A 15,134-nucleotide genomic window follows, 5' to 3' on the forward strand; every position below is an offset into this window, starting at 1 on the left:
GTGCCCTCACTACAAAGGAGGCAAATGGCACCCTGGGCTGCATTAGACAGAGTATTGCCAGCAGGTTGAGGGAGGTGATCCTTCCCCTCTGCTCAGCACTGGTGAGGCCACACCTGGAGTACTGTGTCCGGTATAAAAGAACGTGGACATACTGGGGAGTCCAACGAAGGGTCACAAAGATGACGAAGACTGAAGCATCTCACATATGAGGAAAGGCTGAGAGAGCTGGGACAGTTTATCCTAAAGAAGAGAAGACTGAGAGGAGATCTTATTAATGTATATATAATATGTCTTATATATCATTGGCAGATGAAGACAAAATACAGACCATAGCATACTCAGCTAAGCAGATGTCTGCTGAGCCTCATATAGAGCTCACTGGTCTGAGGGACTTAAGGTGGGATGTTGCCAGCAAGGGTAGGTCTGCTTTTCAATGACTATGTATCATGGTTTAACCCCAGCAGGCAGCTAAGCACCCCACCATGCCTGTAACAGTCAGAGCTGGGGAAACTGCAAGAAAACCACTGTATTTTAAGCAGTGTGCCAGGAGCTAAAACCCCTGAGTTTTCATCTCAGGGTATCTGGGCTGCTTTGGGTGAGTCATTTTGTCTGTGCCAGAGTCCATTCAATATCAAAAGAAGATGGTGACACCGACTCCCAGAAAGTTGCCGGGCCCCATGAAATAATGCCGTAGCTTCTGCCTGCTTTGTCAAAATGGTGATAGCATCTAGAGAAGGAAACCTAGTGTTTACTTTACCGGAGAACCCTAATGAAGAAACAGCTTCTCCTGTTATCATGATGCATGTAGGTGAGGTGAGCATGTCTCTGAGCTTGCCTAGTCTATCTGGTGAATAGTGCAACCGCTTTGCCTCCCCTAGGATTTTAGAGCGCAATGCGTGCTGTAATTATGCATTACTGATGAGCTCTTCAAGCACGGCCTCTCATCCTGAAGAGATGCTCTGGAAATGTAAAATAGATAAATACATTAGGTTGCCTCAAAAGTTGACTGTTCTTTGAAGGGAAAGGATTTTCAGCTGCAGATTTTACTTTTAACAAAGCACATGGCTCCTCTGTGGGTTCAAGTTTTCACAGTAGTAAAGGGATCTGAAGCAAGTATATCCATTTCCATGAAAAGCACTTGAACAAATATCTTTGGAAGAGCTTTTGATCTTCTCTCTAGAGCATGTTGATATAGTTGATTAATATATGCTAATTTTTTGGAAGTAAGTTCTTCTGGGATGAACTCTAAGCAGTGATGAATGAATAGTGGAGGAGCATGGCTAGCAGATCGAGGTAAGTTACAATCCTCATTCTCCATGGCATTTCTGAGGCTGCACCTGAACTGTGTCTGGTCTGCTGAGCCCCAGTTCAAGAGGAAATTGGAGTAACTGGAGAGGATTCAACCTGGACCAACTCCGACCAACTGGTCGGAGAATGTAGCATATGACGCACAGGGAGTGGCAGGGGCAGCTGGGCTTGTTTAGTCTGACCAAGAGGAGGTTGGAATGATTAAATAGGTGCCTACAGCTATTTAAAAGGCAGTTACAAGGATGTTGGAACACAACCTTTCTTGGTAGGGGCAGAAGATATAACAGAGTGCAATGCCTGCAACTGCAGCTTGGGGAGTTCAGACTGGACATGAGGAAAGACGTCTTCACCAGAGATGAGTGCAACACTGGATCAGATCACTGTAGAAATGGTAGGTTCTCCATCCTTGGAAGTTTTCAAGATTTGACTTGACAAAGTCATAGCTGATCTAGTGTTAGCCGCAGTCCTGCTTTAAGTGAAAGGATGGACTAGGTAACTTCCAGAGTGCCCTTCCATCCAGCACTTCTGTGGTGCTCTCAGTGAGTGCAGTGGGATTCTTGGTTCAGATACAGGATGCTTGATGCTCTTTTTGCACAACTGGGACTCCTGTCCCTTTGAGCTATGCCAAATGGCAGAACTTGAGATTCACTGAGAGAAATCCAGGAAAGATATCCCTAAAACACATTCTCCTCCTGCACAGGCCAACACCTTGCAGGAGTTTTCTTCAGGAGCTTAGAGCTAACCACTTAAAATCTAGTAACAAAGCTCTAGAAAGCCTGTTGGTCTTCTCAGTTGTACTCACAGCAGGTGGAGGTGGCAGGAGAGACAGGGAAAACTCATTGCCAGTGCCTTGTCTGTGCCACCACCTACAAGCCAAACCACATGGGCCATGCAGAGAACCTTGAAATTAGGCTGCTGGGGCCCAAGTTGCTCTTGGGAATGGGATGGAGGCCAGGCAGCTTGAAGGCAGATTTTTAAAATCAGTTTGGTATCTGTACACGTTCATTAGTACCTACTGGGATCCCAAGCCTTTAAAATCTTGCCCCCTTCAACTGACTGAAAACATTTCAGTTTTTGGCTACACAGCACATTTCTGACCAAGGTCCTAATGATGAGGAGCTGCTTGTGAGCGGTGTGGCTATTTGCCAAAAGAGTAGCCCTAGCTTCCTCTGCTGTATGCATTTCTGTACCTCTTTCTTGTAAGGTTTGTGTTCAATGAGTCTGGCTCCCGGCCTGTTAGAACCAATGTAAAGTGTCATCTACCTGGACTTTAGTAAAGCCAGAGAAGCCTCCTAGAGAAGCTGGTAGCTCATGGCTTGGATAGGCATACTCTTTGCTGGGTAAAAAAACTGGCTGGATGGCCAAGCCCAGAGAGCTGAGGTCAACGGAGCTAAATCCAGCTGGTGGCTGGTCACGAGCAGGGTTCCCCAGTCTTGTCCGGGTTCCCCAGTCTGGGCCAGTCTTGTTTAATATCTTTATCAATGATGTGGATGAGGGGATTGAGTGCACCCTCAGTAAGTTTGCAGATGACAAGTTGGGTGGGAGTGTCATTCTGCTTGAAGGTAGGAAGGCTCTGCAGAGGGGTCTGGACAGACTGGATCAATAGGCCAAGGCCGACTGTATGAGGTTCAACAAGGCTAAGCACTGGGTCCTGCACTTTGGTCTCAAAAACCCCATGCAATGCTACGGGCTTGGGGAAGAGTAGCTGGGAAGCTGCTCGGTGGTGAAGGACCTGGGGTTGCTGTCTGACAGGCATCTGAACATGAGCCAGCAGTGTGCCTAGGTGGCCAAGAAGGCCAACAGCATCCTGCCTTGTACCAGGAATAGTATGGCCAGCAGGAGCAGGGAAGTGATTGTGCCCCTGTACTTGGCACTGGTGAAGCCACACCTTGAATACTGTGTTCAGTTTCAGGCCCCTCAGTACAAGAAGGACACTGAGATGCTGGAGCGTGTCCAGAGAAGGGCAACGAAGCTGGTGAAGGGTCTGGAGAACAAGTCTTATGAGGAGAGGCTGAGGGAACCAGGGTTGTTTAGTCTGGAGAAGAGGAGGCTGAGGGGAGACCTTATTGCTCTCTACAACTGCCTGAAAGGAGGTTGTAGTGAGGTGGGTGTTGGTCCCTTCTCCCATGTCACTAGCGATAGAACGAGATGAAATGGCTTCAAGCTGCATCAGGGGAGGTTTAGATTGGCTATAGGAAAAATTTCTTTACTGAAAGAGTGGTCAGGCATTGGAACAGGCTGCCCAGAGAGGTGGTGGAGTCGCCATTCCTGGAGGTATTTAGAAGGTGTAGACGTGGCACTTTGGGACATGGTTTAGGACACAAGGTACTGTTGGGTTGATGGTTGGACTTGATGATCTTAGAGGTCTTTTCCAACTTTAATAATTCTATGATTCTATCTTCAAAGAGGCTTTGACCATCCCACATAGAAATCCTCTTGTCTGACAGTGAGGCAAATCTTCCTGGGTTGCATGTCTTTTGGGCAGGTAGAGCAACTTGTAGACATCAGATGGGGAAGGCAGGGCAAAAGCCTGGGCTGGGTTTCTTTGTGCAGCCCCCGGTGAAACTGGATATGCACTACTACCCCTTCCTTTCCTATGCAGATCACTGCAGGGCAGAATGAGGTCTGTAATGAAGGTTTGTTATCTCATTGCACTTGGATTTCTTAACTCCAAAGTTCCTGAGCTCACCAAACTTCTGATGATGACAGTAAGAGAGGGGAAGGACAGGCAGATAATGGTTTTATCCTGCACCCTTTTTCATCTGAAAATTGTGCTTTACATCCCCTAACACAGATCTCCATTCTTTGGAGTTTGGGTTAGGACTATAAGCAAGACAGATATTCTACTGCCACTTGCAAGGGTAATAATTACCAGAGGTATTGATCCTCCTGCTGCAGACCAAGGTGACTACAGTACAGACAATGGTCAAAAGAAATTTCCCTTTATGATACAACATTGCCCATCATGGGTTTTCATGTGACGAAACCAGGAAGGGCTCCATCAAACAGCAATAATTTGATCTAGGTGTGCCAATGACCTGACCTGGAACAAGAACCAGCACAGGCAAAGCAAGACCCAGGCCACATCTGCTCTGCTGTGTGAGGGCAGCTGCTGCTCTGGAGAACTGGTTAATGAGTTACATGCTGTTAATGGGTTGAACTTTTGGCAGCTTCCCATCATGTCACTGTCCCTGATTCTGTCAGGGTGAAGGTCAGATTGTCGTAGATGACTTGATTGTCCAGGCACTCTCTGGCCCCTTTTCCTGGCATTAGCTCTGGTGGAACCAGGAATGGAGAGTGTAAGAGAGCAGGGTGGGTGGAGGGGGAAGGTTTTCAGCATTTGCATTCCCTGTTTTCAGATCCTGCCTATGAGTGGGGGTTAGGCACACCCACACTCCTTTCCCAAACCCTAGCTCAATCTCCTGCTCCCAGTTTGAAGGAAATCAGAATGCTCCTGCTCCTCCACCAGTCTCTGTGGCCAGCGCCGTGGCCAGCTCCTTCCAGGGAGACCTGCCAGAAATGAAGGCCTTCCCCTTATCCTCTGCTGTTAGCCCTGCTTTTCTTTAGCTACCACCTTTCCTCAGTTGTCTGCTGCCCTGCCCCAAAAGAGGGACAGCTCTGGCCTGCTGGGCACCCTCCCCTCCCTCTTCCCCCCAGTGCCTGGCCTTCTGCCCAGACTCAGAGCTGCCAGTTCCAGCTCCTCCTTACTGTCGCTCCCAGATTCTGGATGGGCCCTGGCCCCTAGCCCTTATCTCCTCCAGCCCCTGGACTGTTTGCAGAGGAGGGTATAAAGGGGTTGACTCGGAGAGCCGAGGTGGAGTACAAGCAGCACTGGACCAGGCTGGGTGTCTGCTTGACTCACCACCTCCTGCTCTGCACCATGGGGAAGGACGGGCTGCTCATGAAACCAAACATCTTCCTCCTTCTCCTCTTCTTCCTTCCTGGAGACACCTCGCCCACCACAGAGCCGTAAGCTGTGCAGGGGGGTTCTCTGAGCAGGCAGGAGACCTGGGTTCTACTCCTGTCTGTTGCTCTTATCTTCTGCCCACTTTCTTTTACACAGGAATAAAGACACCAGGGCTGGGTAAAGTATCTTCTACAAACAGCAACTCCAGTGCTTCAGGGGCACCCAAAAGAGTCTGTGACCTGAGATATGAGTAAAATTTCAGAAAGAAAACAGAAAAACTAAAAAAGAAGGGAAAGGTTTATAAGAATGCCTTTTGCTGCTTCAGAGAATTTCAGAGCATTTCAACAAAATTTTCTGCACCGATTTGCCTTTTAAGGCAACTTTTTGTAACTGTTTACACATTCAGTTTTTCTTAAGAAACAGACTTTTTTGAAAAGGCAATGAAAGGTTTCATTTTGGGCTGACTACCCTACTCCCAGGCTGAAATGCCCAGGAGATGGGAGTGTTTTTTTGATTGATAATGAGGAAAAAAGGGAACAAATAAGAGACGTGGCATGACCAGACATGGCTTTTACTTTTGAATTCACATTTTTCAGCTCAGCCAATGGAAGGAAAATTTCCTTCTCACCCAGGGTTATGTGGCACTGTAAGGCTGTGACTGTTAAGGTCTGTGAGGGTATATTATGTTTCCTCGCTTCTTCACCCCCTTTTGCCCTGTTTGTATGTGACAGGAGTGTGTGTTCTGTGCACGTGTGCATGTGTATGGCAGGAGCAGCGCATGAGGAATCCTGACATCCCAGAGACTTTCTTCTTTGGCTTTTTGGCAATGTCTTTTCCTCCCCAGCAAAGCAAGGCTGTGCTGCTGCAGCGGTTTCATCAAATGCAGGGTAAGCAGACAGCAGAGTTGGGATCTGAGGGGCCAGAGCTTTCTCCCTGCAGACCAACTGATGGACATAAAGGTGCCAGAACTTCCCCTACCACTAAAGGCAATGCCTTACCTTACTGCTGAGTTTTCAAGGGCTCTTTTCTCAGCTGCTTGCTGTTCTGGGGATGCCCGTCAGAGGCCAGTCCTTGCCCACCCAAAAGGGAGCACTGTTGCCATTAGGCAGATCAGGTTTGATTCCCAGATGCAGTGCTGGGCACGGGAACACAACTGGCAGGTTGCTCCACTGGGAGGGAGGCTGCATAGGGCTGAGCAGGGACCAGGGGCTTGCTTCCCTGAAAACCTGAAATTTGCTCCACTGTTTTTTGCTTAAGATCTGGCACCACGCTGTGGTAGTTTTGGGTCTCTGTGAAGAATGAGAGTAATGCTGGAGATGGTTTGCAGCGTGTAGTCAATGGCATTTTTTTCACTAGGCACCAACACTTGTGTGGCTCCTGAATCCTACTAACAGCGCCTAGTAAAGCTGACAATCGATTTTTCCCCACTGGTGTTATTCAGGGTGCCAGAAGGAAGTGCTGCTGGAAAAACATATCCCTTCCAGACATTTGCATTGAGGATTTCCTGTGGTATTTTACTTTTGAGACTGGCCCCTCTGCTTTCCCCTGCTGTTACAGATGTGCTGAAAGTCTTGTTACACTCCTAGAAAATACATCTCTCTCCCTGTACTGCGAAGGCTGTAGTCATCAGATAGGTTTATTTGCTTTTTTTTTTTTTTGTGCAGCTCCTGTTATCTGTTCCTGTTCCTCTGACCTGTCCTTCTCCCCTGTTCCTAGGCAGTATATGGTGCTACTGCCCTTTCTGATACACACTGATACTCCTGAGAAAGTCTGTGTACAGCTGACCCACCTGAATGAGTCTGTGACACTGAGCGCCACACTTGAGCATCAAGGGGAAAACAGGAGCTTGATTGATGACGTGGTGTCGGAGAAGGATGTGTTCACCTGCATCCCGTTCTCTGTGAGTATCTCATCCTTGTGGGATGATCCCTTATGCCAGGGGTAAACTGTAAGGGTACTGAGTAGTAATGAACAGAGTAACACTGTGTAGGTATTCACTTCCCTCTTGGCCAAAGGTATGTTCATGTCCATCCTCAACACACTCTCACTGCTGAGATCTCTTTAGCATGCCACCTGAATGGGCAATGCTGAATCCTGGAAAGCCAGCCCCTCTCTAGGACGGGAGAAAGAAGAGGTTTTAGTACTGATGCTCCTGATGGCTGGCTGGTGAACAGCTTCTCCAGCTGCCTCTCCACATCATCCTTTGACAGCCACAGATTGTCACCTGAGTGCCTTCAAATTGGGGTACAGCTTTTAGACCTCAGATACTTTTTGCCTTGTGGATATAGAACACCGAAATACTGTGAGAACATAAAGCTGTGATTTCCCTCTGTCCGAAGAAGAGAACGAAGCAGGACATCCATAGCTTAACGTAATCGATAGCCCCAGTGACTATAACAAGTTGCAGGCAACTAGGAAACTTGGTCATCTGGCTCAGAGCACAGGTTACATCTTTCGCCTGAAGGCTGAAGAACTGGCCTTCAGGACACTGAGCAGGTTGGCGTCTGTGCCTGGGTTTGTCAGATATAGGCTGGAGATTGAATTTTGTCATTTGGAGAGAGATGTATAGAGATTTGGCATGTTTGGTTTAGAAAAGGAAATGTTCTGCAAGGTTTGGGGACGTTATCTGAAAGAGGAGGGAGATTATTCCCTTGCCCCTGTCAATGTCAAAAGGAAAAGGACAGAAAAATTTTGGTGGGGGCAGTAAGAATTTCTTAAAATTGAGTGGCAGAGCTGGGAGTTCCTTTGCTGCACAATACTTGCACAATCACTGCACAGCAGTAGGAAAGAGCAGGAATATGGGACAAGTAAAGATCAGTCTCTTTTTCCTGATAATATTTTCCCTCACCTCTGTGTTGGGTTCATCAGGATTATATTGGATCTCTTATTTCATGAAGGCCAATTCAGCTCAGGAAGCCTTTAATGTTGGTCCATAACATAGTTGCCTTCTTACTCTCCAGCTTCCAAAATCGAATAGTCAGCCACCAGTCACGTTTATCACTGTGACGGTGAAGGGGGCGACACTGCATTTCAGGAGCCGCAAGTCGGTGCTGGTCAAGAATTCTGAGAGCTTGGTCTTTGTCCAGACAGACAAACCCATCTACAAGCCTGGACAGACAGGTACCGGGGAAGGGGTGGAGATTTGCATTTGAAGCAAAAATATGTCCTAAAACTGTGTAACTGTGCCGGCCAGTTGTCAAGTGCTTTCAGCGGGGGTCAGAAGTGCAGTCTCGTGGCTGAGGCTTATGTTTTTAATGCCCCGTATGGGAAAAATTGGGGAACGTTAAGGTACATGCATGTATCTTGGGCACCTGCACACACTGCCTCTGTCACTGAGAGCTCTGTTGTTGTGGTCCATGCAGTTAGGGTTTGCATTAAAATCAGAGAAAGGCTGGGTATTTGTCCTATAGAGAACAGGGCCAAAATTCAGACTAAGTCATGAAATAGCTTTCAAAGTGGCAGCTGATTTTGCTCAATGAAGACAGAGAGAACTATATAAACCATTTATTTCTTCTGGGCCGTTGATCTCCTAAATTAGGCCTGGACAGGAACTGGTGTTCTAAAAGAGACACTGAATTCTCTATCCATGCAGAGCCAACACAAACTTGCGGCCAAGTGCTGAAGTAATTGGCTTGCATTCATCCTTCCTAAGAAGTCAGTCTAGTTACAACAGAACTAGAAGACCCATGTGAATTCCAATGTAAAAATGTATCCTTGCAAAGCAGACAAAGTCAACTTAAATTTAACTTTGGTCCTGATTGATGAGATTCTGAAGCCCATGATCAGCAAGGTGTTCACGCTGCCGTGGGTTTGCTGCGAACATCCTCTTATTAATGTAATTTGTTACATGGGTAAGCTTCTAGCAGGGCTTAACTTTCTAGTGAATGGAATTTCTTTAGGAGGGAACGGCTCTGTTCTCTGTTGTACCATTTGTTTTTGCAACTGATGCTTTTGGGTTGGTGACTGCACTGTGGAACCTCACTGTCTGCCTTCCTCCACCAGTCCTGTTCAGAATTGTTTCTCTGGATAAAGACTTCCGTCCCTTGAATGAGGTGGTAAGTACGATACTTCCTTTTTGCTAGTTATTTGGCCTTAAGTCATCTACATGGGGAAAGGGAGGAAAGAAGTGTCTCTGGGGGAGAGCTCTCAGTACACTGAGATAGTTGTACAATTCCTGGGTTACCTCAGGTCCTGTTAACAGGATCTGCTCTTCAAATTTCTGCGTAAGGCTGCCTTCTGTGTTCGTGGAAAGGTTTGTCAAACTGCAAATGAACGGTGCTGGTGAAAACACCTCAGCGGTGAGCAAGTGTGCATTATCACAGTGTACACCTGCTCTTACTAGAGTAAGAGCAGATCATACAGAGTTAGTAATTTCAGCTGACTTTTCTGCCTGAGATGAAGGATTGCCCCCTGTCTTGATGTACCTCAAAATGCTCTTGCTCCACACCAGGGACTTTCTTCCTTACTCCATTGGGTGATCAGCTTGTTCCCTGAAATGTGGTCATAGCCCTGGTCATTTGACTGTGTTGCTTGCCCTCTGTCTAAAGGTGAATTCTAAACATGCTGTTTCCTTTCTTCTCCTTCCAGTTTCCGCTGGTCTATATCGAGGTACGTACAAACATTCAATTCGTGCTCACATCTATCACACCTCAGCCGGGGCAGCATAACTACCAGTTGCCTCAAGACGATTCTTGTCTTTTTTATTTATGAAGCAGGTCCATAACATTAATTAATTGAAATATACAGAGCTTTAACTCATATGGTGGCAGCCATGTACTCTGGGCCCAGGTTACAGCTCCTTCTATTGTGCAGCCCAGGGATCCCCACACAACTCTGCTAGCGCCCCCCACTCCTACCCTGCAGCCTCCTGAAACACAGGGGCTGGCCCTCCCCTCACTGCTTTTGCTAGTGCTTTTTAGTTCTCATTGCAAACTCCCACTGTTCTCACAATCTCCTTGTGGTCTCATTATCTGTAGGACCCAAAGAAGAACCGTCTGTACCAGTGGGCAAAGGCAGAGTTAAAGGGGGGGTTAATCCAGCTGTCCTTCAACCTCACCTCTGAACCTATGCAAGGGACCTACACGGTGGTGGCACAGAAGGCCTCTGGGAAGAAAATTCAACATCCTTTCTCTGTGGAGGAGTATGGTAACTGTTGCTGCAGTTTCAAGTTCCTAACAGCTAGTCTTGTGGGGCATGAAAGCTTAACTGAACAGGGTGGTAGAACTGGCCAGGATGTCCAGCATGGCTGGGAAAATGTCTCTGTGTCCTCTCCCTCCCAAGCACCATGCCTTTCTGAGGAGTGAAGACTGAAGGACTTGAGCGACCTGTCTCCACTCCCTCCCTAAGCCCCAGGCCAAGCAGTGCAGCTCTTCTGACTGCCCAGCTCAGCAGGGCTCCCATCAGGAGGAGCAAGTGTCTTGGATCAGTCTGTGCTGGCAACTACAAGTCTCACCTCCTTTCAGACGTGACTTAAGGCCACAGCCTCATCTCCGGCTGGCTACACACCCGTCAAGTGTCACACTATGAGTCTGGGTCTCCCCTGCCTGAGGCCCAAAGCGCTGAGCTTTTGCTGTAGGCTGGGGCTGTCTGTAAATTAAGATCTTGCCTGTACTCCCCCACAAGCTAAGCCTGTAGGCCCTATTATGCCTTAGTGCCTTAACCTCTCTCTGGTACTCTTCACCCCCGTGCCAGTTCCATCTGCTTGGCTAGAAAATGGTATCCCAATACAGAGCCGTGCATGGTCACAACCAACATAGCTTCCCAGCCCAGCAAGCCAGCTGCAGACCTTGTTACACGGTCTGACATGATGTGGCTCGTGCAGCAGAGCTGAGTTCTGGAAGATGAGCCTGGAAGTCCTTTGACCTCTTTCAGCTGTGCCCTGAATCCCTCCTAGTTCTCCCAAGACAGTCACCATCCACTTCCCCTCCTGCAGCTGGGTTTGGATGTGATGTCACCCTGTGCTAAGTCACCAGGGAAGCTATGGGGTCTTCCTACTTTGCAAATGGGAAAGACCTACAGGCTTTGGAAATGCAGAGGCTGGGCTGCAGACCCAGCTCTGTATGTTTATGAGAGACCTCTATTGACTGAAGTCTCTATTTTACTATATTTTGCTGTGGGACTGATCACCCATGTGTTATCTAAGAAGCTGCTGTATTTTAATAGCTGGTGTAATAATCCTGTCTTCGTATGTTATTCCCCACCACATAGACTGTTCTCCTTTGTTCTGCTGCAGTGCTGCCAAAATTTGAAGTGACAGTAAAAATGCCCAAGGTGATCACCATTCTTGATGAGAAGGTGAAGGTGACAGTTTGTGGCCTGTGAGTGTCATTCTTTCAAGTCCTTCTTGGTTTCAGGTTTTTCTTCAGCTGCTGCTGAAAATCCAGTTGGTAGACTGAGATATGATGCCTCACTATCTTTCTCAATCCTTTTGGGGTCCCAGGACCAGACTACATCTACCATTAGACAAAAGGCAACAATTATTGCTTGGGGCACTCTATATGTAACATGCAGAAACATATTCTTCTGTTTTCTGGGAGGGTATTTTTTGAATAGAGGATTTAAGACCAGCTGCAGTGCTATGGAAGAGGTCATCAGTTTAGTTTCCCTGGGAACAATGTTTTAACTGTGGCTTCTGCTCATCGTTGCTGAGGGGAAACCCTAAGTGCTGCAGATGCCCTCTTTGGGCAACCTCACTCGATTCCGCATGGCATGTTCCGTGCATCCTGCAGGGGCAGCCATGACTCAGGCTGAAGGGCAAGCCAAAAGACCCCGAGCACATGCACAGACAAACCAGTGCCATCAGAACTGGGCGGTGGGGTGGATACTTGCAATATATTCTCCAAGGTGAGGGGTGCTCTCAACTAAATCATCATTAGGGTAAATGATATCTGCAGGCTTGTATGTTATCCCAGGGATGCAATCAGGACTATAAGCTTCAGTGCTCCTGCCCCTGTTGCCAAGTTGATCCTAAAATGTTACCGTTTTTCTTTCTGCTTTGTATTTCCTCTGTTGATGATGCTGTGTCCTGGAGGGAGCTCTAGGGAAGAGTCCTGGCTCCACTATAGGTGAGCTAGTAATTTTTCTCCATCCCTCTTACATTCCTAATGTCTGTGTTTTTCTCCCAATCCTCTCTGCTGGTAGATACACATTTGGGAAGCCTGTTCCTGGCCTTGTGAGCTTCCGTGTCTGCCGGAAGTTTGAACAAGCAGCCACCAGCTGCTACGGTGAAGAGGCGAAGGCAGTGTGCGACGAGTTCTCTGGACAGGTGAGTCAGGATTGCTCTTGTGGGTAGAGTGAGAGGAGAAAATGTTTTCCTGAGCATGCCTGGTAGGCACAGGCTTGCTCTGACGGAGTATGAGTGTGAGGAGGGGAGACAGTTCATGTATTTTAAGGAAGCCTGAAGAAGGAGAGAAGATTGGGTGCAAGATGAAGTGTGAAAGGTAAAAATAGGGGGAAGGTCTGTGCAGTAAGAAAGATGTGTGCAAAGGCAAGAAGCTGAAGGGGAAGGAAGAGATGAAAGAAACAAAAAAAACGGTCAGATGGAGTATAGGGAGTGTAAGAAAGAAGTGATAGGAAAGGCATGAGCGATGAGAGCAGAGCTGGAGCTGGCTTATATTAGAGGCAGTGCATGGGATGCGAAGTTGGTATTAGAAGCAGGAAAGGAGCAGAAACCAGGGGAGGGGTGATGCAGTTTGGCATAACGGAAATGAATATGGATTTAGCAGCAGTGGTTAAGACAGGCAGGAAAAAACTATCACTTTTTCACTCTTCAGACTGGCAAACCTACAAAGAGCAAAACTGAATGGTGTTTGGAGCATGGAAAGGTGCAACGGTGCTAGCTTAATTGACAGAAACTGAGGTAATAGCAATCGTGGAAATATGCCGGGACAAGAAAGCAAGTAGAAGACATGCCTATGGTCATAGAATCATAGAACGGTTTGGGTTGGAAGGGACCTTTAGAGGTCATCTAGTCCAACCCCCCTGCAGTGAGCAGGGACATCTTCAAGTCGATCAGGTTGCTCAAAGCCCCGTCCAACCTGACCTTGAATGTTTCTAGGGATGAGGCCTCCACAACCTCTCTGGGCAACCTGTGCCACCACTTCACCACCCTCACTGTAAAAATTTTTTCCTTATATCCAGTCTAAATCTACCTTCCTTTGGTTTAAAGCCATTACCCCTTGTCCTGTCACAACAGGCCTTGCTAAAGAGATTATCCTTATCCTTCCTATAGTTCCCCTTTAAGTACTGAAAGGCCACAACAAGGTGTCCCCGCAACCTTCTCTTCTCCAGGATGAACAACCCCAGCTCTCTCAGCCTGTCCTCACAGGAGAGGTGCTCCAGCCCTCGGATCATTTTTGTGGCCCTCCTCTGGACCCTCTCCAACAGGTCCACGTCCTTCCTGTGCTGAGGGCTCCAGAGCTGGATGCAGTACTCCCGGCGGGGTCTCACCAGAACAGAGTAGAGGGGCAGAATCACCTCCCTCGCCCTGCTGGCCACGCTGCTTTTGATGCAGCCCAGGACAAGTTGGCCTTCTGGGCTGCGACTGCTCATGTCCAGCTTTTCATCCACCAGTACCCCCAAGTCCTTCTCTGCAGGGCTGCTCTCCATCCCTTTATCCCCCAGCCCGTATTGATATCCTGGGTTGCCCCCACCCAGGTGCAGGAGTCCTTGGGGTCTGCTACAGTATGATCCCCACTATTGCCTCTGCCACTGCTGTTGTTATACATGCTTACAGAAAATATGAACACTGTGGTGCTAACCTCTGTTCCAGGCATCTCTTCCCTTTTCTGTGGAGACCTGCCTTTTACATGAAGATGCTGAAGAGAGGTGGCAAGCTTTGGCAATACTTTTCCAGCAATCATCATCTTTCTACACATACACAGGCTTTGGTTTATGTATCACTTTTACAGCTTGCACATTTTCAGTCAGCAGTTATATTCTAGTGTTCCTGACGCCTGGCAAGCAATTCCTGCATGGCATACACTTGAATAATACCCTGTGCTTCTGTATCAAGTGTTTGGAATTTCAAACTTCACACATACTTCAACAAAAATCTTCCAGCTTGCAAACTCGTTGCTCTGACATTGCTGCAAGTGCTTCAAAATGCTCTTTGCCACGTTATTTATGTGCTTTTCCAGTTTTGATAAAAACAGCAGAGCGAATGATCTGTGAGGTTATGGGCTTCTCTTCCAGTTCAGAGCAACGCACAATGATGGATTCACTAAGCTGGATAAACTTTATATAAATGAGACTATAACGGTCTTGTTTGTTTTCCTCCAACAGACAGACAACCATGGCTGCATTTCTGAAACAGTAAAGACCAAGTTATTCCAGCTCAAGAGAAGTGGATATGAGAATAAGCTCCATGTGGAGGCTAAAATTAAAGAGGAGGAAACAGGTATGAATCATCTGGATCCAAGAGCCATGTAATAAGCCCAGGAGAGACCAGCAGAGGGGCCTGCCAAGTAGGAAGGAGGGAGGAAAGCGGACTCTTGCTTTTCTGGAATCCTAAAGTTTTCCTACCTAGAGGCCAGGAGCATCAACAACATTGCTTGTCCAGGAAAGGAGTGTTGGCCTGGAGTAAAAGTAATTCTGGTCAGGCAGAGGCAAACTAATTCTTCGTGCTTCTTCCTGCAGGAGTGGAGTTGACAGGAACAAGCTTCTCTGAGATCACAACCACCATTAGCAAAATCACCTTTGAGCATTCAGACTCCCACTACAAACCTGGAATCCCCTTCTTCGGGCAGGTAGGGAGACCATGAGAATGGAATGCCATGAGTGCTAAACAATCATGCCACTGGACCTCCTGGACAGATACATGCCTCGCTCTGCAAAGATGCTGGACCTCAGTGCTGTTAATCCCTGTGGGCCTCCTGTCCCCTGCACGCTCTCAAACCAGGGAACAGCAGCTGAGAGTACA

General features: G+C 47.6%; 1 protein-coding gene across 1 annotated transcript in view; it reads left to right on the plus strand.

Annotated features, from left to right (window-relative positions):
• Positions 1–5,112: 5,112 nt before the first annotated feature.
• LOC142065004 (alpha-2-macroglobulin-like) overlaps positions 5,113–15,134 on the plus strand; it is a 31,466-nt gene continuing 21,444 nt past the window's right edge. Inside the window, exons 1-10 of the mRNA XM_075110713.1 lie at positions 5,113–5,277; positions 6,932–7,115; positions 8,176–8,335; positions 9,218–9,270; positions 9,803–9,823; positions 10,192–10,360; positions 11,448–11,532; positions 12,356–12,479; positions 14,498–14,612; positions 14,852–14,961. Of these exons, the coding sequence (XP_074966814.1) occupies positions 5,189–5,277; positions 6,932–7,115; positions 8,176–8,335; positions 9,218–9,270; positions 9,803–9,823; positions 10,192–10,360; positions 11,448–11,532; positions 12,356–12,479; positions 14,498–14,612; positions 14,852–14,961 (1,110 nt within the window). The 5' untranslated portion in view covers positions 5,113–5,188. The remainder of the gene's footprint in view (positions 5,278–6,931; positions 7,116–8,175; positions 8,336–9,217; positions 9,271–9,802; positions 9,824–10,191; positions 10,361–11,447; positions 11,533–12,355; positions 12,480–14,497; positions 14,613–14,851; positions 14,962–15,134) is intronic.

This window comes from Phalacrocorax aristotelis, chromosome 1 (assembly GCF_949628215.1).
Source record: "Phalacrocorax aristotelis chromosome 1, bGulAri2.1, whole genome shotgun sequence".
NCBI lineage: Eukaryota > Metazoa > Chordata > Aves > Suliformes > Phalacrocoracidae > Phalacrocorax > Phalacrocorax aristotelis.